The following is a 23,427-nucleotide window of genomic DNA, read 5'->3' on the forward strand; positions in this document are numbered from 1 at the left end:
GTTGCTTACCATCAACAGCTCCATCATTTGTAACAACAGTCATAAGCATGATCTTCCATACTGTTTGTTCCAAATAAAGCTATTCTCTTGAGGCAAACCCACAGAGCAAACTCTTCTTATGTCTCTCTTCCTGAGCAGAACCTCAACACTGCTGTCTCAGAGCTGGAGATGGGACAATGACTTGCTTCTCCTGAAGTGACACCCCTGCTTTCCAAGTAGGACTCTGGACAGGGATGGTAGTTCCTGACTGTCTCAGGTTATCTTTCTGGTATGAGACTGCCACCCTGGTAAGCTTGGGCAGGATGTTCAGGATCCAGTATTCCTGACCTACTGTGTCTGGAGGAGAGCTTCTGCCCTGCAAGAGCTTCTGCCCTACAAGAGGGGGATGGGTGTGGGGAAGGGAGCCCCAGTTCTCTTGGCTGTAAGTGCCTGGAATAGAGCTTCTGTATGGAGCTGGCAATGAGGGAGTAGGGGCAATACGAGATACCAGTGGTCTGCTTCTAGCACGGTGAAGCCATAGCTCTGGACTGGAAGTCAAGGGAGAGGAAGCCCCATCTTCTTGGCCATACCTGCGCAGAGAAGAGCTTCCATCAAGTGAGTCATGGCTCAACTACCACAAACTCTTAATGTTTTTACTGAAATTTAGATTTTCTTGAATAGATGTTTCTCTACTTTCTGTATGCCCTAGGACAGTTTCCAGAGACCTTAAGTGTTGTTTTAAAAATCATTTTCAATAATTAGATAAGAAGTGCTTTGTGTCAGTACCATTTATGCAGGTCAGCAAAAGCAGTGGAGTCCAGCCAGGGATGAAAATTGGGTTTCCTTTTTGAGCTAAGTTCAGAAGTATTGTATCTCAGGTCCAGTCCATGGCAGAGGTGGTACAAGGACCCTGTCCTCCTGACTCCTGGCAGGTTCTCTATGGACTAGCTTCCACTAGTCTCCCTGAACCTGTATAAAATGCATTCACCCCAGCTGTCATCTTATGTTGCGTTCTTTGGCATTCGATAATTTGGATAACTTCTGCCATCCTAAGATCTTACACAAAAACTCAAGTGACCTTGCAAAAGTTTATTCTCAGGTGGTGTCCCTGCAAAGCAGATAAATTATTTTTGTCACATTGTTAATTTTAGAAATGCTTTTTGTAAGGGAAACAATAGTCCGGTTATTTTCTTTTTAATTTTCAAATATGTGCAAGAATACATCAGTACTAAGAACTGAAATGGGCTTGTCATAACCAAGATGAAGGTACTGCCCTTTGGAATGGCCCAGGAAAGGGTTGGAGCCTGGTAACAAATTAGTCAGACAAAGGGTGGTAGTGAAAGCTGGGTAGCAAAGGAAGAATGTCCTAAAATGAAGTTCTGGGAAACCTACATATGTATTAGGCACCATGCAGGTTCATCTGTGGCTGAGGGGCAGCAAACCAGTAGGGGGTCTGTTGGCCAACTCCCGCTGAGGGGACTTTTCAATGTTATGCTCTAGGCCTTGATGATAGATGTGTTCATCTAACACCTGACGTCCAGATGCTGGACATAAATGGAGCCCAACAACTGGGTAGCTGGAAAGTTTTAAATGGAGGATGAAGTGTTTAGATTTTGCTGGGAGGGGTGGTTATTACAATAGAGTCACCCACAGAGATTTTTTTTCTTTAGAGAAATATTTCTGCTCCCCGAAGGCACATATTCTGTTGTCAATAGAACAGCAAAGTTTGCTTTTACTTATTTCAGTTGTAGAATCAAAAATGAAAGGATGCCTGGAAAAAGCTTCTGCTATATGAGTGGGAGCTGGATGGGGGAAAGGAGCCCCAGTATTTAGGACTTGTGTTAATTTCCTGGCAGATTAGAGAAGAAAGTGAGAGAGAGGTTAAAACAAGGACTTGTCTGCCAAGTCGATTGGAAGGAGAACGATCAAGGGAATTGTCTGGGACCAGGGAATGGCTATTTTAAGCAGATATAAACAAGAGTCTGTTCACCTTCATAGATCCTTCTTGGGTCAGCCAAGTGGCACTTGCTACAGTTAACTATGTTGGTATATTTATTCCTGTATCCCACTGGGGTAGACCTACATCTCTCACCTCTGTTCATCTTTAAAAGTTAAAACAAACCACAAAATAACATAGCAAAATAAAAAAGTGACCCATCCTTTCACATAGTTTAAAAAACATTCCTAATAGGAAAAAAAAAATCTCAAAGCAAAAGTGTTAGTTTAAATTGTTTATATAAAAATTAAAAATGTACATATTTTGAAAGCAAATCTAAAAACATAACATAGTAGGGACATATCTAAACGAATATAACTGGCAATGGTTTAATTTCCTTGATATATAAATAGCTTCTGTAACTAAATAAGAAAAATACTGAAACCACAGTATATAAATGGCAAACTATAGATAAATTGAAGAAGACATATGCATGGCTAATAAATATGTAAATATACTAGGTAAATTATTAATAATCAAAGAAAGTTAAGTTAAAATGAGATAATATTTTACTTTGTTGAATTAACAAAGCCATTTGAAAGGACAATACTCAGCTTTGATACATTAAATTAATCAGGAATATATCTTATATAGTGGGAGAAGGAATAAGCTTATACACTGGGAGAAGGAATAAAAATTAGTATAATCTCTCTGGAAAGTGAGGGGGTGATGTGTGTCAAAAGCTATAAATAAAGTTTACAGTTTTTGATCCAACAATATTTTTTTCTAGAAATTTACCCCAGGGAAACAATCATGAAAATTGTGCCTTCAAGTATATTTAGTGACATGGGAAAATATCATACAAGGAAACATTAGGTAAATAAAAAAGCAGGATATAAAACTCTCCATGATATATTACTAATTGAATAAATTCATGTATGTTGGAAGTATTCATTATCTTGTTGTAACATATGTACCTGTTTTACTTTTTTGACATTGGGGTGTCTGTAATTTGGTACACATTTACCATGTAATACTTCCTTATTTCTGATATATTATTATTAAATCAGTGGTACATCTTTAAGAGATGTTTAAAAGGGAGGAAATATGACACACATAGTATATATTCACATCTATGCATGATGACCTCTCTTTTTCTCTCTGTCTCTGTCATCTGTCTCTCTTTATTTATATAGAAGCTAAATAAATTTAACATTATCAATTTCCACACTTCTCCAGCTGAACTTTCTAAAATGCATATCTAAATATGTCATGTTTAGAAACTTATAATAGGACTTACACTTCCAGGAAGATGAAGTAGATGTATTTTTATCTGCTCTTCCTACCAAAGACAACTAAAAGTCCTGGACATCATATAAAACAAACCTAAGAAGCCTTTGAAATGTGGAGACTAGAAGACAGATCTGCTAGGATCTTGAGAATGATGCAGTGGTGAGTTCCCTGAGCTTTCGTTTGCCTCATCTATCCCAGACTGGTGAGGCTGACTACCTAGAAACACCAACGGGAACAGACACACACGAAAAGCCACAACATAACCTGCTTTCTCTAGCCAGAGGACCAGAAATGGGACACCTACCAAGACAGAAAACTATTAGCCAATATGTTCTACTTCAGTCAAACACCACAGAAACAACTGTGGCCCCAGCCCCCATCCGTACCAGGAGAAGCCAAGGGGGTAGCCTGGATTTCTGCCCTCCCCAGGCTGTAATGAGGTCCCCGAACTGCATCACGAGGGTGGTGTCAGAGAAAGGCCAAGCAGGGAGATAGGACTTGCATCCCCCTCCCCACCACCTTGCTAGGTGGTAACAGGCCCTAGCCGCTGTGGTGTGAGCAGAGACCATGTGAGGAGCCTGGACTTCTACCTCTACCTGGACAACTGCTTCCTCCTCCCGCTATGGAAGTGTTAGAGGCCAACTGGAGAATTAGAACCTTCATTGCCATCCAGCAGTCATGACGCCACACACTCTGCTGTGTCAGTGGAGACTACATGGGGGACCAGAGCTCCTGCCCCTCCCCAGCATTAATAAGAAATCCACCTCCATCACTTGGGTGTCAATGGGGGACAAGTGGGGACCCTGGACTTCTGCTTTTGCTTGTCCTGGCCACAATAGTGTCAGAAAAAGCCAGAGGTTTAAATAAGATCCAGAGTCTCACAGTATGACATGAAAATGTACGTGTTTCAAATGAAAATCACTCATCATATCAAGAATCAGGAAAATCTCAAACTCAACAAAAAAAGATAATCAGTAGATGTGAACACCAAGATGACAGAGTTGTTTGAGGAATCTGAAAAATATTTTAAAGCGGCCATCATAAAAATATTCAAGGAGAAATTAGAAACATACTGAAACATGAAAAAATAGAAAATCTCAGCAAAAAAAATTGAAAGTCTAAGTAAAGAAATGGAAGATATAAAGGAGAATGAAATGGAAATTTTAGAATGGAAAAATATAAAAACCTGAAGAATAAACTCAGTGGATGGTCTCAACAGCAAAATAAAGAAAACAGGAAAGAATCAGTGAACTGGAAGATGGAACAATGAAAATTGCCAAATCTGAACCCTGTAGAGAAGACAGACTGGAAATAAAGAAAACTCTGAGCCTCAGGAAACTGTGGGACTATAACAAGAGATCTAACATTTGTGTCCTTGGAGTCCTACAAACATAAGAGAAAGAGCAGTGCTGGAAAAGCACTCAAAGAAATAATGGCTGCAAATGTCCTCAATTTGGTAAAAGACACTATCTATTGATTCAAGAAGCTGAGGAAATCTTATAACAGGATAAACTCAAAGAACTTCATACCAACACACATCACAGTGAAACATCTAAAAATTAAGACAAAGAAAAAACTCTTGAAAACAGTAGACAAAGAGAAATAATTTTTTTTTTATTTCAGCATGTTATGGAGGTACAGATGATTAGGTTACGTATGATGCCCTTACCCTCCTTCCCCCCCAAGTCCGAGCTTCAAGTGTGTCCATTCCCCCGGAGGTGCGCATCGCACTCATTGTTTGTGCATATGCCCGTCCCCTCCTCCCCCCTCCCCCTGCCCAACATCTAATACATGTTATTCTTATATGTGCACTTAAATGTTGATCAGTGAAACCAATTTGCTGGTGAGTACATGTGGTGCTTGTTTTTCCATTCTTGGGATACCTCGCTTAGTAGAATGTGTTCCAGCACTTTCCAGGAATATATAAGAGGTGCTATATCACCATTGTTTCTTAAAGCTGAATAGTACTCCATGGTATACATATACCACAGTTCATTAATCCACTCATGTATTGATGGACACTTGGGTTGTTTCCACATCTTTGCAATTGTGAATTGTGCCGCTATGAACATTCGAGTGCAGGTGTCTTTTTCATAGAGCGACTTTTGCTCTTTTGGGTAGATGCCCAGTAATGGGATTGCTGGGTCAAATGAAATAATTTGAATCATAGCAGATTTCTTATCAAAAACCATGGAGGCCAGAAAGAAGTGGCATGACATTTTTCAAGCACTGAAAGAACTATCAAGTCAGAATTCTATATCCAGTAAAAAATGTTATTCAGGAGTGAAAAGGAAAGTAAGATGTTTTCAGATGAAGGAAAACTAAAAGAATTTATCACCAGCAGAGTTATCCTGAAAGAATAGCTAAAGAAATTTCTCTAAACAGAAAGAAAGCAATAAAAGAAAGAAACTTGGAACATCAGGAAGGAAGAAAAAAACACAATAAGCAAAAATATAGATAAATTGAATAGACTTTCCATCTCGAGTTTTTAAAATTATGTTTGACAGTAAGCAAAAGTTGTTACATAGTCTGTCACAGTTCTAAATGAGTACAGGAAATATTTAAGACAATTATATTATACATAGGGAACGGTAAAGGGACATAAGAGAGGCCAAGTTTTCTATACTTCATTTGAACTGCTAAAATGCTGACACAGTAGGGTGTGATGAATTATGTATATGATAATGTAATACCTGCAGCAACTACTAAAAAAGCTATGCAAAGATACACTCACAAAGACTATAGATATATCAAAATGCAATTTTTAAAAATGTTCCAGTAACTTAAAGGAAGATAAGGAAAATAAAGCAGAGAAATGAATAACAGAGAGAACAATTTCAAAAAGTCAGACTTAAGCCCTAACTTACCAATAATTACATTAAGTATAAATAGTCAAATAATTCAGTTGAAAAACAGAGCTTGACAAAGTGGGTTAAAAAACATGACTGAACTCTCTGCTGTCTACAAGAAACTCACTTCAAATCTAGCAATATAGGCAGGTTGAAAGGATGAAAAGACATATTATGCAAAGAAAATTCCCAGAGACAAGAAAGGATATTTAGTAATGATAAAAAGGGTCAATCCATCAAGAAGATATAGCAATCCTAAATGTGTATGTAAAACACAGCAGGATGCAAAATGTGTGAAGTAAAAACTAATAGAACCGAAAGGAAAAATAGACCAATCCACAATTATAGTAGGACACTTTAATCTACCCCTCTCAACAACTGGTAGAACAACTAGACAGAAAATCAGCATAGGTATAGAAAAACTCAACGCCACCATCAACCAATACAATCTAAACAACATTTATAGAACACTCCACCCAACAAAAGCGGAGTATGTATTCTTTTCAGGTGCTCACCTAACATTACCAAGATACACCATATCCTATGCCATAAAAAAAACTTGCAACAAATTTTTAAAAATTGAAGTCATACAGGGTGAGTTCTCTGACCACAGTGTATTCAAACTAGATATATGTGACATGCTTGTTTATGTAGAAAATCCCAAGATATCTACAAAAATGTCTTAGAACTGAGAAGTGAGTTCAGCAAGGTCACAGGATACAAAAATGAACATACAAACACCAATCATATTTTTATATACTCGCAACGAACATAAGGGTACCAGAGTTAATAATATCATATCATTTACAATTGCTCATAAAAATTGAAATGCAAATCTAACAAAAGACTTATGTGTAAGACTTATCTCCTGAAAACTACACAATACTTATGAAAGAAATCAGAGATCTAAATAAATGGGGAGACATACTATGTTTCTGGATTGTTTTGAGGGCCTATGGGCACCCTTTACATTTGAGGCTTTGGATTGAGAGGGGAAGTGAAGGCTGCAGCCAGCCCATAAGCTGCTTGGGCAATTCCCATTGCCAAGAACAGTCTAAAGTCAACCTGAAGCATAAGTCATGGATCTGCCTCTGAAGAGCACTTCATCACTTGACTATTGTCTAATGATGCTCAAACTCAGTGGCAGGGAACCTGGAGAATGGTGGGGCCCAGCATTTGTCTCCTTCTTCTCACTGCTCACACATAGCGGTCAGACCTTCTGTCTCTGGAATGACAGCAGGTTCTGGCTGGCTGGTGGAGCAGGATGAATGCAACCACACCATGCATGTGCCGTAGTATTGAGGGGAAGGAGAGGAAAAGGCCTGGGTCCCAAACGTATTGACCCTCTTGCTGCCTCACTCTAATGGCCGAGGTGCTGGGACTTCTGCAAGATCTCTGCAGTGGTGCTGTTGATGGAGGATGTTTCTCTATACTATTTTTTAAAATATGAAAATAATGCAACAGTGAAATTATTAGCCTGCCCCAGGCAGCCTTAGCTATAATTTATGGCTCCACATCTCCCATTATAATTTTGTTTTGCATTCATTAGTATACAATTTAAAAAAAAATCTCAAGGAATCACAGTCCTGACGACTAACATTAACCACTGTGTCACTCACAGGTATTGCTAAGGAAGGCTGTAATTCTAAAAAGTAAGTTAATTTCCCTTGTGTGGGAACCATCTGAATAACATTCAGGTTCCTCTCTGGGGTTGGCTGACTCTGGAAAGAACCTGCTGCTTCTATGGCAACACGATGTGCTGAGAGGCTCTGCCTGTACCATCTTTTCTGGCTTTGTTTTGCCCACCTTGTTTTTACCTGGGATTTGGGAAGAAGAAAATTGGCTGATATTTTGGGGTACATAAAAGAGGCAGGTGTGTTAGAAAGCTTTCCAACACACACTCACACTCTCTCTCTCTCTCTCTCTCACACACACACACACACACACACACACACACTCGCACACACTAGTTTTAGTAGTGTGTAGACTTAACTTATTTAAGTTAGTAGACTTAACTTATTTTCTTCTCTGTCAACAATTTCATTATTTTTAATAAGGTTGTGTGGAAGAGATTTTCCTCTTCACCCTGAAACTCTTTTTACAACAGTTTTAGTGATGCAGAATAAGCTAGTACTTTGGGTTAAAAAAAGTGCTTTTTCAGGGGGCGGGCATTTTAAATGACATTCCTAGATCAAGGATGAGTAGAGTAGTGGGTAACCTTAGGGACTCACGGAGTAACGGCAGTGACCGAGATGGCCATGCCTGCCGCTCCTTGAACACTTGCTGTCTCTCAGGCGCCACATCTCACTTAGTTTATGGTCATTATCAGGTCCTGTTTATGATTGAGGAAACCAGGGCTCAGAGAGTTTGTATAACTTGCCCAAGATAACACACTGGCGGGTGTTAGGGTCTGTGTGCAAACCAGGTGTGTCTGATCCACAGCCCGAGTTTTTAACCATTCTATCTTCTGCCTCCCTTCCTGTGATGTGTGTGGGGATGTGATGGTGACTTGGTCCCAGGATGGTCTCCCACAGGCAGCATGAGACAGCAGAGAGGACAAGAACAAACGCAGTAGAGAGGCAGCCAGGATCCCTAGTGTTTATTTTAAATAGGTTTGAACCTTAGTGTGATGGGGTAGACACACTCTTGTTTGTGTAATTAAACCCTCAAAGAAGAACCTGGAATTGGGCAATCTCAGATCCAAGGTGACCCTACTGGTCCTTGCCAGTCAGGGCTGTAACATTGGCTTGAAATGATCCACCCAGTGGAAATCTGGAGATGGTGCTACAGGCTTATTCTGCATTGTGGTATCTCTTACCTGAAGGGCTTCTGGGGTCTCCGCCGGAGTCCTTCAGCAGCTTGTGGGAGGAAGTGGCCTGACTCTAATCACTTGTGCATCTCAGCCTGCTCCATTCAGCAGTGCTCTTGCAGTGCCAGTGGATGGTGTGGACAGTTTTTGCATTCTTGGGTAGTAGAGTGTCATTCCCTGCTGGACCCTGGCCATGACTTTAGATCCATGGGCTTCCTTTTGGGGAGGGCCTTCATGTTTCTGGGTTTTTGATTTGGCATGAACTCTGAGAAAGAAAAAAAAGGAATGACGAGGGCTTTTTCTCCAAAGGCTTGTACTCTCTGGCCAAGTAAACGTGGACTCTAGTGTGTGTGTTTGCAAGTTTTGGGGGAGCTGTCCCTGCTCTCTATATAGGCTTTGGAACATTGACATCAAAGCAACAAAGCTTCATTTCTTTCCATATCTGAAATAATCCCATGTTTAAAAATTGTCAGTGTCATCAAACTCATCACCACTATTGTAAATCGTCTGTTCTATCCTTAGGTGGTTGGATTGATAGGCTGCTGAGGGTTAGGAGGAAAGAAAGGTGCTTGGAAGGTGCAAAAGTTAACTGGTGGGATTTCTACAGAATCTGAAGGTTACTTTGAGAACTCTTTCTTGGGACTGTTTTGCATATTTAATCACAGTCAAGCCTACTATTAAAGAAACATGTATATCTCTCACATGCACGCGGGCACACACACACACACACACACCCCCACACACACCCCTCTTCCATCTCCTCTACAGATGGATTGCAAGTTGCCCATTGGAAGAAGGACAGCTAAAACTTGGTAGACATAACAGTTGAGCCTGATGTTTCAATGTAGGATTGCTGAGAGCACAAAGGACAAAACATTAAATGTTCAACTTAAAAAAAAAACCAAAACAACAAACAGCCAGAGTTGTGTGCAGCCTGGCCCCTTCCATACCCCAAGCTGGACCCCAAGGTAGGGTCAGCTGGGGTTAGGTGTGGTGAGGCCTGGGGATGAGCATCGGGGTGTCTGACTCCCAGACATTACTTGATAATGAGAAGCCAGATTTTTGCATCCTTGCGCCAAATCTTCCAAGTTCAACCAGTGGCATTAAAATGTCCTGCTTTGTAAAATATTTACTCTCTGAATTTGTATGTCCAGGAGTGCCCAAAAGAAGGGGGAGGAACAGGTACAGATGGACTACGGGCTGTCTGTGAGGTCGGAGGGTCTTCATCGGGGCCACTGGGAATAGGGTGCCGTGGTCCAGCTGTTGGACACTTACAGGTCCCTGGAATCCAGCCTGTGGCCGGGTTGCTAATGGAGGAAGGTAACCACACAGGAGTGTGGCCTGGGCCCAGGAAGGAACTGCGCTTTTGTCTGCAGAGCTCAGCACTTTAATAGTGAAGGAGAAGGGTTTGTCCCCTACCCTCTGGCTACAGGGGCCCTCAAGCCAGCTTGGACCCCAAGAAGTCTCACAGTCAAGGGCGAGGCTCAGCCCAAAGCTCCTCTCCTTCCGATTTGACTGCCGTTCACAGCAGACTGATGCAATGATGCTGCAGAGCAGGGAACATGTGAAGTAATTATCTTTTTAGTAGGTCACTGGCCTCCTTTGGGAGCAGAGACCAGAGGGAGAGCGGGGAAGGCGAGCGCGGCCCCCCGAGGCTGCGCCTGCAGGAGCTGCCTTGGTGATTAATAGCCGTGTCACATCCCACGAATGTTGCTTTAAGCAGCCACGTTCGAAATTGAGTGGGCATGAAATAAAACAACCCAAAGTAAATGTTTCCTCTATTCCTTAGGAGTTGCTGGAATCCAGAAATAGCTTTTCAAATCTCTAATTTTAAATGGCATCATTCACAGCACTCTCCAAGCCCTGGCTTTATTTTCACACGGATATTGTTGTGTGCACACGTACTGCTTTTTGTTTTAAAGATCATGAGAAATTTGAGCTAAGTGACTTTGGGTTTTTTCTTTTTTTGGTACTAAAATAAAAATTATGTTTACAGAGAAAAAATATAGATTTTATAGGTGGTTTTTAAAGAAAAATAGTAACTCAGTGGATGAAAAGGACAGGAAGAATATTGTGTCCATGTAGATCGTAAATTGAAACAATGAAAACGTCTGGCAGGTGGTAGTTGCCGGTCGGCTGCGGGGATTGCAGCCCTGTGAGCTGTGTTCAGGGAAGCATGCCAGGACGCGGGCAGACAGAGGCTGGGCCTGGACTGCGGTGGCCTCGGTGCAGTCGACGGGGCCTGCGGGAATAAGTGAGAAGGTGACCGCAGTGTGGCAGGGCAGGGTCTTGCACAGGCCAAGCCCTCTCAGAGTCCTGGGCCTCGAGTCCCTCTTTCTCTGCTCCCTCTGCTGCAGCCAGGCTGCCAGCCTGGGGCTCATGGGGCAGTCGCAGGGCCGACTTCTGGCTGTGTTTCCAAGTGGCGAAGCATCATTAGCCCTAGTGTCAGGTTTCCCCTTGGAGAAGCCAGAGAGCAAATCTGACGCGTGAGAAGCCAGGGCAAACTCCCTGCTCAGTGCTCTGGGGACTGTCGGAGTCTTGGGCCAGAGGGAGGGAGGGCAGGAGTTTGGAGGTGCCTGCCTTCTGCCCGCCCACATGGTTTCCTCTGGTCCCTGGTGAAAAAGGCAGTGGTGGGTGGGCTGTTGGGCGTAAGGGGAGATTGGCCGCCTTCATCTCATTTCCTCTTCCATCCCTGTCCTACTGCCTCACTCCCACCCAGCACGCCAGTGCCTGAGAGTTGGGTTGTTTCAGCATCTGGTAACATGCAGACACTGCAATGGGAGTGGGGATGGGGGCGGAGGGTTGGCGTGGAGCTGCTGAGAGTTGGCGGGACATACATCTGCCCTCCCCTGCCTGTCTTTCCTGGGCACTTACGCCAGGCCAGGCTGGGACACCTGAAGAAGGAGCAGGCCTTCGCTCAGCGAGCCGTGAGTCCAGCCACAGGTGCTGTTTTAAAATGTAGGTTTTATTATTACCCAGGTATGATGAGGCTGACAGATCAGGAGTCGACGACCATTGAAAAGATAGTTTGTCGCTCACAGTTCCCGGGAGGAGGGCACGCCTGCCACCCAGGGCCACACGGGGAAGTGCCAGGGTGGTCAGAGGCAGAGGAAGCGAGGAGACAACATGGGCAAGAGCCTTCATTGCGGCCCACAGGGAGGAATGGGCGCAGCAGGTGAGCGGGTTTAGGATTGGCCAATTACAATAACTTCAGAAGGCTCTGAGGCAAGCGGCTGTCCTGAGTTGTCTGGTGCCTGCCCTGGGGAGATTAGGTCAGGGGTGGTGGCCCTGAGTAGAAGAGCCAGATAAAGGACTCCCCTCAGCGAGGGCGTGGGCCTTGGATTGATTTGGCTGCATTTGAAAATTGCACTCAAAGGGGAGTTGTTTGCTGTCTTTACGAATTAACAGATACCAGGAACTGCCGTCCCTCCAGGGTCAGCAAGGCCCTCGGGTGTGGAAATGTCAGAAGCACACGGTTGTTGCAGGTGCTGGTCCACCTGGGAGGGGGAACATGAAATGCTCAGGGCGTTCTGAGGAAAAGCAGCTTCTTGCTGTGGTTGATTTGGCTGCGTGTGTTTCTGAAGGGCCGTGCCGAGGAGGAGAGGAGCATCAGAGAAGTCTCCGTGAGGGGAGAGAGCTTTTGGCTGAGCCACCAAAAATGAGTCCAGTCAGACACTGGCAGCCGGGGGTGAGGCCGGCTACAGGCAGAGAGTCCTGCTTGGACAGACGCCCAGGATAGGAAGAGCATCTGAAGGGGTTTAGTGGGAAAGACGCCTGGAACACTCAAGGCAGGCCGAAGTGGGCTGCTGACTGCCAAGCTGAGGCGCTTGGATTTTATTTCGTATGAGCTGGCCAACGCTGTGGTGCACCCTAGGAGTGCTCCCAATAAATCCATAGACCCATGCACGGTGCCTGCGCTTGGCTGTACATCATAGTCGCAGAACATAATTAACAAGCTAGGAAGCCGATGTAAATTTATTCTGGATGAAAAAAAAAACAACACACACACATTGTAACAGGAGTTTAAAATCAGTGCTTCCCAGGCCAGGAGGTAGTGTCAGCAAGTGGAGGGGGCTCTGGGGACCTCAGGGGACAGCTGTGACTTGATGAAGGGGTTGGTGCCCCTGAGCTCTGGCAGATCCCACCATGAGAATCAGGTCCAGAGTTGCCAGATCTTCCTAGGGCTGGAAATTCAGATTCTTGTGAAATTTGATTTTTGTGAAATTGCCTGGTAACTTGGCAGTGGATCGGGAGGAGGTAACTCCGTCCTGTCAGCACAATGAAAGGCACTGTGAGGCCTGCCACGTGGACCTTCGGTGGCCTATTTCTGCTCTGCATCTGTCACCCCAATTGAGCTGTGAGGGTCAAAGAGGAAATGGGATTACTACACAGTGTGTCTACATTGGGAAACTGAGGCACAACAGGTCAGGGGTCAGATCTGGCATCCAAAAACCTTCCCTGAAGTCTTGAGTGGGCCACTTTGCTGTGCTTTACCTGCATTTCCTCGTTTGCAAATCTCGTCTATTCTTGCGTTCATTCAACGAATATCGAGTGTCTGTTGCGTACTAGGCCAAGGCAAAGCCTTCACTCGCAGAAACAAAATTTGATGGGATGCTATTTAAAACTGTATTGCTGTTGTAGTAATTTTTCAGCAAAACAAAAACTAAAAGATGCTGAGATCGATCTCTTCTGTCACCATATGGGTAAAGTGTCCTGAAATCACGCTCTGGCAGCACATGATGAAATGCTGGTGACTGACGGGGGCGGGAGCACAGGGCTGTGCCCAGAGCTCTCTCTGCACATGCTGCCTCGTCTGGGTCTTCTCCAGGTCCCTGGCTGTGTGCTCAGAGGCTGGGACTTGGCCTTCCTGACCCTGGGGACGCTTGGCACCTAGTGTGGTGCAGGCACAGAGCAGACACGCAAGGTCCCCCAGAGGAGTGGATTGCATGTGGCCGTGTCTGGTTTTGGTAGATAAGATTTTAGCCACAACGACCACAGGTAAAGCCACAGTATAACCCAGCATTTAACAATGGAATTTGTAAAATTACTATATTAATCAGCTCAGGCTACTATACCAAAATACCATAGAGTGAGTGGCTTAAACAACGGAAATTTATTTCTCACGGTTCTGGAGAGTGCAAGTCCAAAGTCAAGTTGCTGGCAAATTCAGTGTCTGGAGAGGGCTTTCTTCCTGACTTGCAGATGGCCGCCTTCTTGCTGTGTCCTCAGTGCATGCATGTGGAGAGAGAGGAATCACTCTCTCTTCCTCTTCCTATAACGTCACCAATCCTATCAGATTAGGACCCCACCCTTATGACTTCGTTTAACCTTAGTTACCTTTTAAAAGCCCTATCTCCAAATAGCCACATCGAGGATTAGGGCTTCAGAATTATTATGCATTTTAGGGGGACACAAATTCCATAGCAATTACCTAACATTATGATGACACCATTATTGGGTCCATGATTTTATTTTTGTCAGTTTCACCATGATTCTGCAAAAGCCGAGAGGTTTCCCTATAGGCTGTCAGGCCTCTCGTTTGGAGCCAGGCCCTGCCGTGGTTGAGTGTACACTGGGATCGAGGGGAGCGTGTGGATGAAGGGCAGGATGAAGTAGTGTTCCCAACCATCTGTGGGTCAGTTAGACTGTGCCTGGGGGAAGTCTGTGCTCTGAGAAAACAAGCCTGTGCTCACAGTGCTTGCAAGCAGCTGTCCCTGCGTGTGCTTCTTGTGTATATCCTCACAACCACAAGACCAGGTTGTGAATCCTGAATGCCTTATGCAATAAAAAGATTATGGTGCTTTTTACTCATTGCAGATAAAAACAATATTAAAGTATAAACTTATGTTTTAGAAAGTCTTTATCAAATACACAATTTTTAAAACAATTGTTAGTGCTTTCCTCTCTCTTTGAGAGGTTAATGGATATCCTCACCCCACTAGTGTCTGAAGCACAGTTTGCCCTGCCCTTTGGATAATACAGCACCATGCGTGCATGTATGTGCATGCGTGTGTGCATGCGTGTGTGCATGTGTGTGTGAGATGTTGTTCTTTCAGAAATCAACATTAAACTCAGAGCTGTCCAAAGTCAGGATAATGCCAAAAGCAGGATTGTAGAGCATCAGGCTATATGGGGCAGAGGGTGACCTCTACGAAAGGCCTGGACTCTGCAGTCTGCAGCTACGGGATTCTGCAGGATTTGTCCATGGGCATTGCCTGTGGGGACAATCCCGCACCACTTTATAAATTGCTCCGAGGAAAGCCTTGGTTCACCTGACACGGCTGCCTCAAAGTGCAATGCAGCTGCTGTCTACCTGGCACAGGGATTTAAGGCAGGAGGTGGAGAATGCCTTTTCCCTGCAGAATTGCAGCGGAGTTTAGGTGGGCGGAAAGTAATGACCCGCCTGTGAATCTGACAGGAGCACCCGGTTAACGTCGCCCTCCTTGTTGAGAATGTCCTTTTGAAATATGTTCTAGGGTATCGCTCCCATCCTATTAATTATGTCACAAACTTAGTAAAGCTGAATAATTAATGATCATAGGGCACTTGGAACTATAAAATGTCATGTAAATGTTAAGGAGTAAAAATTACTCTGTGTGTTAGATAGATAAGTTGCTTTAAAAATATTCCATGGTGGGAAGGTTAGTTAATTTCTAGAAGAGCTAAAACGCTTTCTGTTGGGCTTTCTTTAGACGCTGTGGATGTCCTGTTGTCTTAACCACAATGTAGGAGACTCAGGTTTCTGTATTCCAAAGTATTCGAAAGGCGAATGGCTGGCTGGCACTAAATTTAGCTCTGGAAATGAAGTTGCCTACTGGATTTTGGCAAACACTGTATCTGTTGATTCTCTCTAGCCGGAGACAGTTTGGGCCCAAAGCCAAGGAAGAGGTGAAGATCATTGAGCACCAAACGCAGACCCTTCGGCTGATGCCTCACCTGGCCACGGCCTTGGCTCTGACCTTCGCCAGCAGGTGAGATGGCGCTCGGGGCTTGCTCTCTCTCAACGTGAGTTGTATGCCCTGGCATTAATAAGGATTCAGAGGAGAGGTGGGCACAGGACTTCGCCTTCTAACTGTATCAGGAAAGAGTCTGTGGTTAAATCCAAAGCCCAGGTTAAAAGTGAGATCCGAATCTTGACAGTCTGTATATCGAGATGAATGGAATCCAGGGAATTTGAGAAGACCCAAACCAGCATTTCTCCAGAGTTTCTAAAAGTAACAGATTAAAACAGTTAAAATTTCTTTACCTTCTGATAAAGGTTCTAATTTACAGTAAAGTTTTCAGAAGTAGGTAAAGGAGTGTGTGCGTGTATATGGGGGGCTGGGAGGAGTCAGGGTATTGAATAGAACAGCAGTAAGTGCACATGGAAATTCGCGTTTTGTCAGCATGTGTGTTGTGCTGCTGACTTGTGAGTTGCCCAGCTGCTGCTGGCCTGGCTGGGCAGGGTTGGATGGGTAAACAATGTTATTACTGCACATGAGGCCATGCCACTATTCCATGGTGTACAAACTCTGAATCTTGCAGGCAGAGCTTCAGGTAAGAACACCAAGATCAATCCATGTCACCTAGAAGAAAACTTAAAGCACTTACATCCAACAGCTATTACTTACAGTGTTTCTGAATGTTTTTTGAGGTTTAATTTACATACAGTAAAATGCACAGATTTTAGTGTATAGTGCAATGAGTTTTGACACACATATACGCTTGTGTAACTAACACTGAAACCAAACATAAAACATTTCCATAACCCCTGAAAGTTCCCATAGGTCCCTTTATGGTTGACCACTACCTCACTGCCATAGTAGAGACAACCAGTTTTCTGATTTTTATTCCCATAGCTTAGTTTTGCCTGTTCTTGAACTTGATATAAATGGAATTATTAATACATGGTTCTTTTGTGTCCATTCTGTAATTTAACATGATGTCTTGATGTTCCTCAATGTTGTTAGTAGTTTAATTTTTATTTCTGAGTAATAACGTGAAATGAATAAACCACAGTCGGTTTATCTATTCTTCCACTGATGGACATTTGAATTGTTTTCAGGCTTCTGACTACTATGAAAAAGCCTAAGTGAATATCCTTGTACAAGTCTTTCATTTTTCTTAGGGTAGATACCTAGAGAGGACTTACTATAGGTAATTTGGTAAGTGTATGTCTAACTCTATAAGAAATTGCCAATTTTTCAGACAGGTACTATCATTTTACACTCCCCCAAGCAATGTATGAGAGTTTCAGTTGCTCCACACCCTGACCAATATTTATTTAAGTTCTTTCTTAATTATAACTGAACTAGTAGTTATGAAATGGTATCACATTACAGTTTAAGTTCACACCTACCTGGCAGCTAATGATATTGAGCAATTTTTCACATGCACATTGGCCATTGTATGTCTTCTTTGTGAAGGATCTGTTTAAATCCCTTGCATACTTTTCTAAATTGGGTTGTCTTTTTATTATTGACTTATAAGAGTTGTTTATATATTCTAGAAATAAATTCTTTGTCAGATATACTTATTGAAAATATTGCTGTCCAGTCTGGGTTTTGCCTTTTTATTTTCTTAACAGTGTTTTTTGGTGAGTAGAAAATTTTAATACGGATTAAGTCTAATTTATCCTTTTTTGTTCCTTTATGGTTATTGCTTTCTATGTCTTTTCTAAGACATTTTTATAATTATAGCTTTGTAATAAGTCTTGAAATCAGGTAGTAGTTCTGGTTATACAGAAATAAAAAGAAATATAAGAGAATACTATTGGCAATGGTATGCCAAAAAATTAGGTGACATGTGAAATGAAGTCCTAGAAAGAAACAAATTACCAAAAATTAATAAAGAATGAGTAGAAAATCTGAATAAACCTATAACAAGTAAAGAGATTGGATTAATAATTTTAAAACTTCCCACAAAGAAAAGCTCAGGTCCAGATAACTTTATTGGTGAATTCTACCAAATATTTTAAATAAGAATTAATATCAGTCCTCCACAAACTCTTCCAAAACATAGAAGAGGAGAAAACACTTCCCAAGTTTTTCTTTGAGGCCAGTATTACTTAATACCGAATGAAGCAAAGACATTAGAAGAAAACTGTAGACCAATATCACTTATGAATATCAATGTAAAAGTCCTCAACAAAATGATAGTAAATTGAATGCTAGTAAACATATGAAAAGGATTATACGCATGTCCAAGTGAGATTTATCCCAAGAATGTAAGGTTGGTTTACCATACAAAAAAAAATCAAATATAACACACCATATTAATAGAATAAATTTTAAATCACATAATCATCTCGATAGATACAGAAAAAGCATTTGACAAAATCCAATACCTTTTCATGATAAAAACACTGATATTTTGAAGGTTTTTGTGTTGTTTTTGGTGCATACATAGAATTGTTATTTCTTCTTGGAGAACTAACTGTTTGTCATTACGTACTTTCTTTCTTTATCCTTGAAAATATTTCTTGTCCTAAAGTCTATTTTGTCGTGTTAATACAGTTACTCCAGGTTTGTTTTGTTTAGTAGTTTTCATGGTATATGTTTCTTCATATTTCTATTTTAACCTACCTATATCATTAAAGTGGGTTTCTTGTAAACAACGTATAATTGGATCTTGCCTTTTTATCCAATTTGACAATCTCTGAATTTTAGCTGTTGTGTTCAGACCAATTGCATTTGAAGTGATTATTGATATGTTTGGATTAAAATGTATCATATTGATTGCCGATTTTTATTTTTTCCATCTATTTATGTTTCTTTTTTCCATTTTCCTACCTGTTCTTGAGTGGATTGAACTTTATTATTCCATTTTTTCACTTTTATTGACTTATTATTATACTTCTTAAAAATACTGTAATTGTTGACCCAAGATTTACAATATCCATCTTTAATGAATCAGAGACTACCTTGAAATAATATTATATTTCTTCCCATGTAGTGTAAGGACCTTAGACAGTGTTTTTCCAATTCCTCCCCCCATCCTTTGTGCTATTGTTGTCACATAATTTGCTTTTAAATACGTTGCAAACACACAATACATTGTTATTCTTTTTCTTTTACATAGTTATGTTTTAGAGCAATTAAAAAGAAGCAAAATTGAATTTTATTTTACCTCAATTTATCCCATTTCCAACATTGTTAATTTCTTTGTGTAGATCCAGGTTTTTAACTGATACCATATTTGTACATATTTAACATTTTTTGTGGAATAGGTTTGCTAGCAATGAATTCCCCCCATTTTTGTTTTTTGAGAAAGTCTTTATTTCTCCTTTTTTTTTTTTCTTTAAAAGACATTGCCAATAAGTACAGAATTCTGTGCTGATAGTTTATTTTTCTTTTAGCACTTTAAAGATGTCATTCTACTGACTTTTAGATTTCTTGGTTCTTGTAAGAAAACAGCCATCATTCTTTTAGCTATTTCCCTCCTTGTGCCCTCATGGTCTCTGGCCTAGCTCAGCGTGCTCAGGTAGCTCTGTAGCTCCTCCCCTTCCTTCTCCTTCTTTCTTTCCCTCTGTCCTGGCTGCCCTCACAGCAGGGAGGTAACCTGTGGAAAATCTGGTCACAGGAATCCTGGGGAAGGCAGTCAGAGGAGGAGGTTATCTCTATTTTAAAACAAGCCCAGGGAGAATTTGGCATTTTCTGTGGCATATTCTGGATTTCTTGTTTCTTTCTGGTTATTGTCCCTGCTGTTTCTCCTCCAGCTTGTGAGGAAACAGTTTCATAAATTTAGTTGTATCATCAGAAAATTTTATGCTAACTACCTCTCCTTACGTGCCTTTTATTTTCCTTTTTTTTTTTTTCTCTCTACTAAGGTGATCAACCCTTGGTTATAGGTCCTATCTCCCAATTTCCCATGGACATAAGCTGCTAGTCACCTGCCTTCAAAGTCCAGGGTCTGGGTGACTGCAGATTTGACTGGGTAGATGTTTATTCAATGCATTCAGTCTTGCCCAAGTGTGAGGGGAGTCCAGAGTTTTAGGGGTAGGGTCTAGAGTTAGATTAGCAGGAGAAACAGGCGTCCTGCCAGGGTCAGCTGCTCCTGCCTCTCCTCCCATTTTATGTGACAAAAACGTGAGTAGTCAGATGTCACTTTGCAGTGAAAAGGCAGGTAATAGACATGAGCGGGGATGGCTCTTTCAGTGCACATGTGTTTATATTCAGCAACTGCAGGACACCTTGCCAGTAGGGTTGCCAGGTAAAATGCAGACACCTAGTTACATTTGAATTGCAGATAATCAGCACATAATGTTTCACTCTATGTATAGCATACTCAAACTAAAAATCATGCATTGGTTACCTGCAATTCAGATTTAGTGGGGTGTCCTCTATTTCTATTAAACCTGGCAGCCCTACTGGCTAGGCCCTGTATGTTTGCTGGGGCTTGAGTCAGATGTGGTCCCTACCACATGGCTCTTACGATGCCTGCCTGGGATCTGACAGTAGCAGGTCGGCCAGCAGGCCTGGTTCAAGGGGAGGCTTTATCCCCTTTATTCCCCATCTGCCTCCATGGCTAGAGGCAGGGAGGACCTGCTGGGCCTCGTGGAGCCCACCCCTCCCCCCACCTCATACTACTCATATTCTCTTGCTCTCAGCCAAGGAGGATAGAACCTGATGTCTTTGGGAGTCTGTTTGCCCTTGGAAGCGATGGGACCACTGGCTGCTCAACGCTGGGCAGTGCAGCTTGGTGAGGAGAGAGCTGTCTCTTGGGGGCTTCAGGGAGAACAGCACAGCAGCACCGAACGGGGGAGCCCCGAGGAGCCAGCCAGGGCGTTCCGCACTCATCCTCTCCAGAGTTGGTGTGGCCCTCCCCTCCTGCCTTCGTCACAACCCCTGTGCCCCAGATGCCTCTTCAGGCCCTGAGGATCCTGCAGCCACATGGTCACAGCCTGCCTGGGTGGCACCTGCCGCCAGGTAGGATTCCTGCTTTCTGTCTTTGGTCATGGGCGCCTGTGCTTGGGGTCAGCTTCTTAGCCTCATTCCATGGGGCCTGTGGCATCTGAGGACTGCCTCCCGTGGCTGGGGCTGGCCGCAGAGTCTCACCAGTGGGCATCTGACACCTGGGTCTCCCAGGATGTGCATGCTGTGCCCCCCGCTTGGTGCCCTCTGTGTTCTGACTCACTGACTGTGACTGCGGAGTCCCTTTGTGTGGTGGTCCTGTGGCTGGTCACCATTGTCCTGAGCTTTTCTTTCTGGGACACCCCTTAAAGATGGGTGAAACTTGGTTCCCATCCCTGGGCCTCTTCTCAGTCTCCAGGACCTGATATCTCCACATCTCAGGTCAGCCCTGCCTGCTCCACGTCCCCATTCGAGCATCCCACGACAGTGCAAACTCAGCGGGCCCTCACCCATCCCTTCCTTGTGCCGCCCAGGCCTGTGCATCCCTGTGTCCTCTGAATCCACCCAGGGACCAACACCAAGTGCCTCACAGCAGGAGCAGGAGTGAACTCACTGAAGGGTGGACAGTTGCCGAACTGCCGTGGGTTCAAATCCCAGCCCCTCCACTTACCAGGCACATGGGCAATTACTGAAATTCCCTGGACATGAATACCCTCAGAGTGTGAACGTCAGTACCTACTTCAGAGGGTCATCGTGGGAGTAAATGAATTCACACGTGGAATGTGCTTAGGATGGGGCACATCCTACACACTCCAGCATAACAGTGCAGAGCAGGCCCTGTGGAACCCTGCTCGAGGGTGTAAATCCTGATCTCAGTATTTGCTCATCATATGACTTTGAGAAAGCTGCTCGCATGTCTGTGCCTCAGTTTCCCCATCTATAGAATGGGAATAATAATACCTGACTTACAGGTTTATTATTAATAGAAGGATTAAATGTGTGACTATTTGGACACACTCAGAGTAGGGTCTGGACTGTGACATATGTATGATACATAGTATAACACATGCTCTGTAAATGCTAGTTGTTATTGCCATCACCCCAAGACTCCTCAACCTTTCCTCCCTCCATGCCACCAATTACCATATCCTGCTGATTTTACCTGCTATAGTGAAATCTCTCAAAGCTCTCTCTTCCTGTCATCTGGACCATCACCAGCCCCACACCCAACGCAGCCAGCCTGGCTGTCTTCAAATCTATTCTCCAGGAGTCACCAGCCCTCTACCTGAAATGAAATCTGAAGTCCCACTTTCCTGCTGGGACCCTCCTGTGGCCCCTCCAGTATCTTCTGTACTGGATAATACTCAAGCTCCCTCGTATGGCCATGGAGCACCTTCCCCCTGCCTGGCCCTGCCATCCCCCCCTCGCCTGTAGGCTCTTCTGTCTTCCACCATGGGCCTCCACGCCTGTCCTATGCTCGCACTCCCCCTGTCGTGGCCTTCCCTACGAGTCCTCTTCACCCCCCGCCCCCAGTCACCCCTCACACGCTTGCCTTCCTTCCCCTGGTAAGTTCTGCTTATCTTTTGAGACCCAGTTCAGGTTGTCATCTCCAAGACACCTTCCTGGAGCCTCTCCGGGAATAAGGAGCCCCCTCATAAGCTTCTTGGAGCAGCGCCCTGGGCCCCTGCTGTCATTGCACCATGACTCTTGGTTTGTGATTATGAATTCTGTGAGCACAGAAGTTGTGGATCCCTAGTTTGGCCTCTTCACATCTAGCAGTGCCTGGCTGTCTGCGCGGGGTACTTCACCTAATGGAATGAAATTGCCTAGTGTGACTCCATCACACCTGGCCATGGGTTAGGTTGGACTTTGTTTTTCAATCATTTGATTGTCTCTGAAGCAAAGTTTCTTGTTGTGAAGGAGTCTAAGAGGTAGCTGGCCAGAGAAGTTGGCAGCTGATATCTCCCTTTGGAATCATCTAGTGGGATTTGCTACAAAGATTAATTTCCTAGTTTAGCAAGTGACTAACAACTAAAAAAAACCCCAATGATATTTGCAGTATACCAGCCAAAAGTAGTATTTTGGGTCTGCCTCTCCTCTTGCTTATTCCAGGCCAAATGGGCAGCGCAAGCAGTCCAGGCTGGGTTCCAGGCAGGAGGGGCCACGACACTGTCCGTGCTGCTGTCCTTCCGGATTCAGTCATTCCCTCGGGCAATCTGTTGTTACTCAACGCCTAGAATGATAAAATTAAGATAACGGCTAACATGTATTCAAGTGCTTGCCATGTACCAGGCACTGTCTAGTGATTTTATATACACTAACTCATTTAATGTCTCAAGACAAATCAACAGGGCAGAGATTTTTCTCTTTGTTTTTTGACTGATGCTTCTATAGCACCTAGAACTGTGCCTTGCACAAAGTAAGACTTTATTAATATTTGTTGAATAGATGAATGGGTGGAACAGCACTTCACAGTTTGCAGAAACTCACCCAGTCTTCTCTTTGTCAAAAAAGGGAATTCAGGATAGTTAAGCACCCTAGACCTCCCTCATCAAATGGACACTACTCTTTGTACACTGTACTGTTTTTAATATAATTCTAATATCTAGGCCGGGCGCGGTGGCTCACGCCTGTAATCCTAGCACTCTGGGAGGCTGAGGCGGGTGGATTGCTCAAGGTCAGGAGTTTGAGACCAGTCTGAGCAAGAGTGAGACCCTGTCTCTACTAAAA

The 23,427-nt window shown here is 43.4% G+C and overlaps 1 protein-coding gene across 1 annotated transcript in view; it reads left to right on the forward strand.

Moving 5' to 3' along the window:
* The window catches only part of ACOXL (acyl-CoA oxidase-like), a 329,721-nt gene that overhangs the window by 126,432 nt on the left and 179,862 nt on the right, over positions 1 to 23,427 (forward strand). Inside the window, exon 11 of the mRNA XM_012641917.1 lies at positions 15,721 to 15,837. Coding sequence (XP_012497371.1) covers positions 15,721 to 15,837 — 117 coding nt within the window. The remainder of the gene's footprint in view (positions 1 to 15,720; positions 15,838 to 23,427) is intronic.

Source organism: Propithecus coquereli, unplaced genomic scaffold, assembly GCF_000956105.1.
Source record: "Propithecus coquereli isolate 6110/MARCELLA unplaced genomic scaffold, Pcoq_1.0 Scaffold171, whole genome shotgun sequence".
In the NCBI taxonomy this organism is placed as follows: Eukaryota; Metazoa; Chordata; class Mammalia; order Primates; family Indriidae; genus Propithecus; species Propithecus coquereli.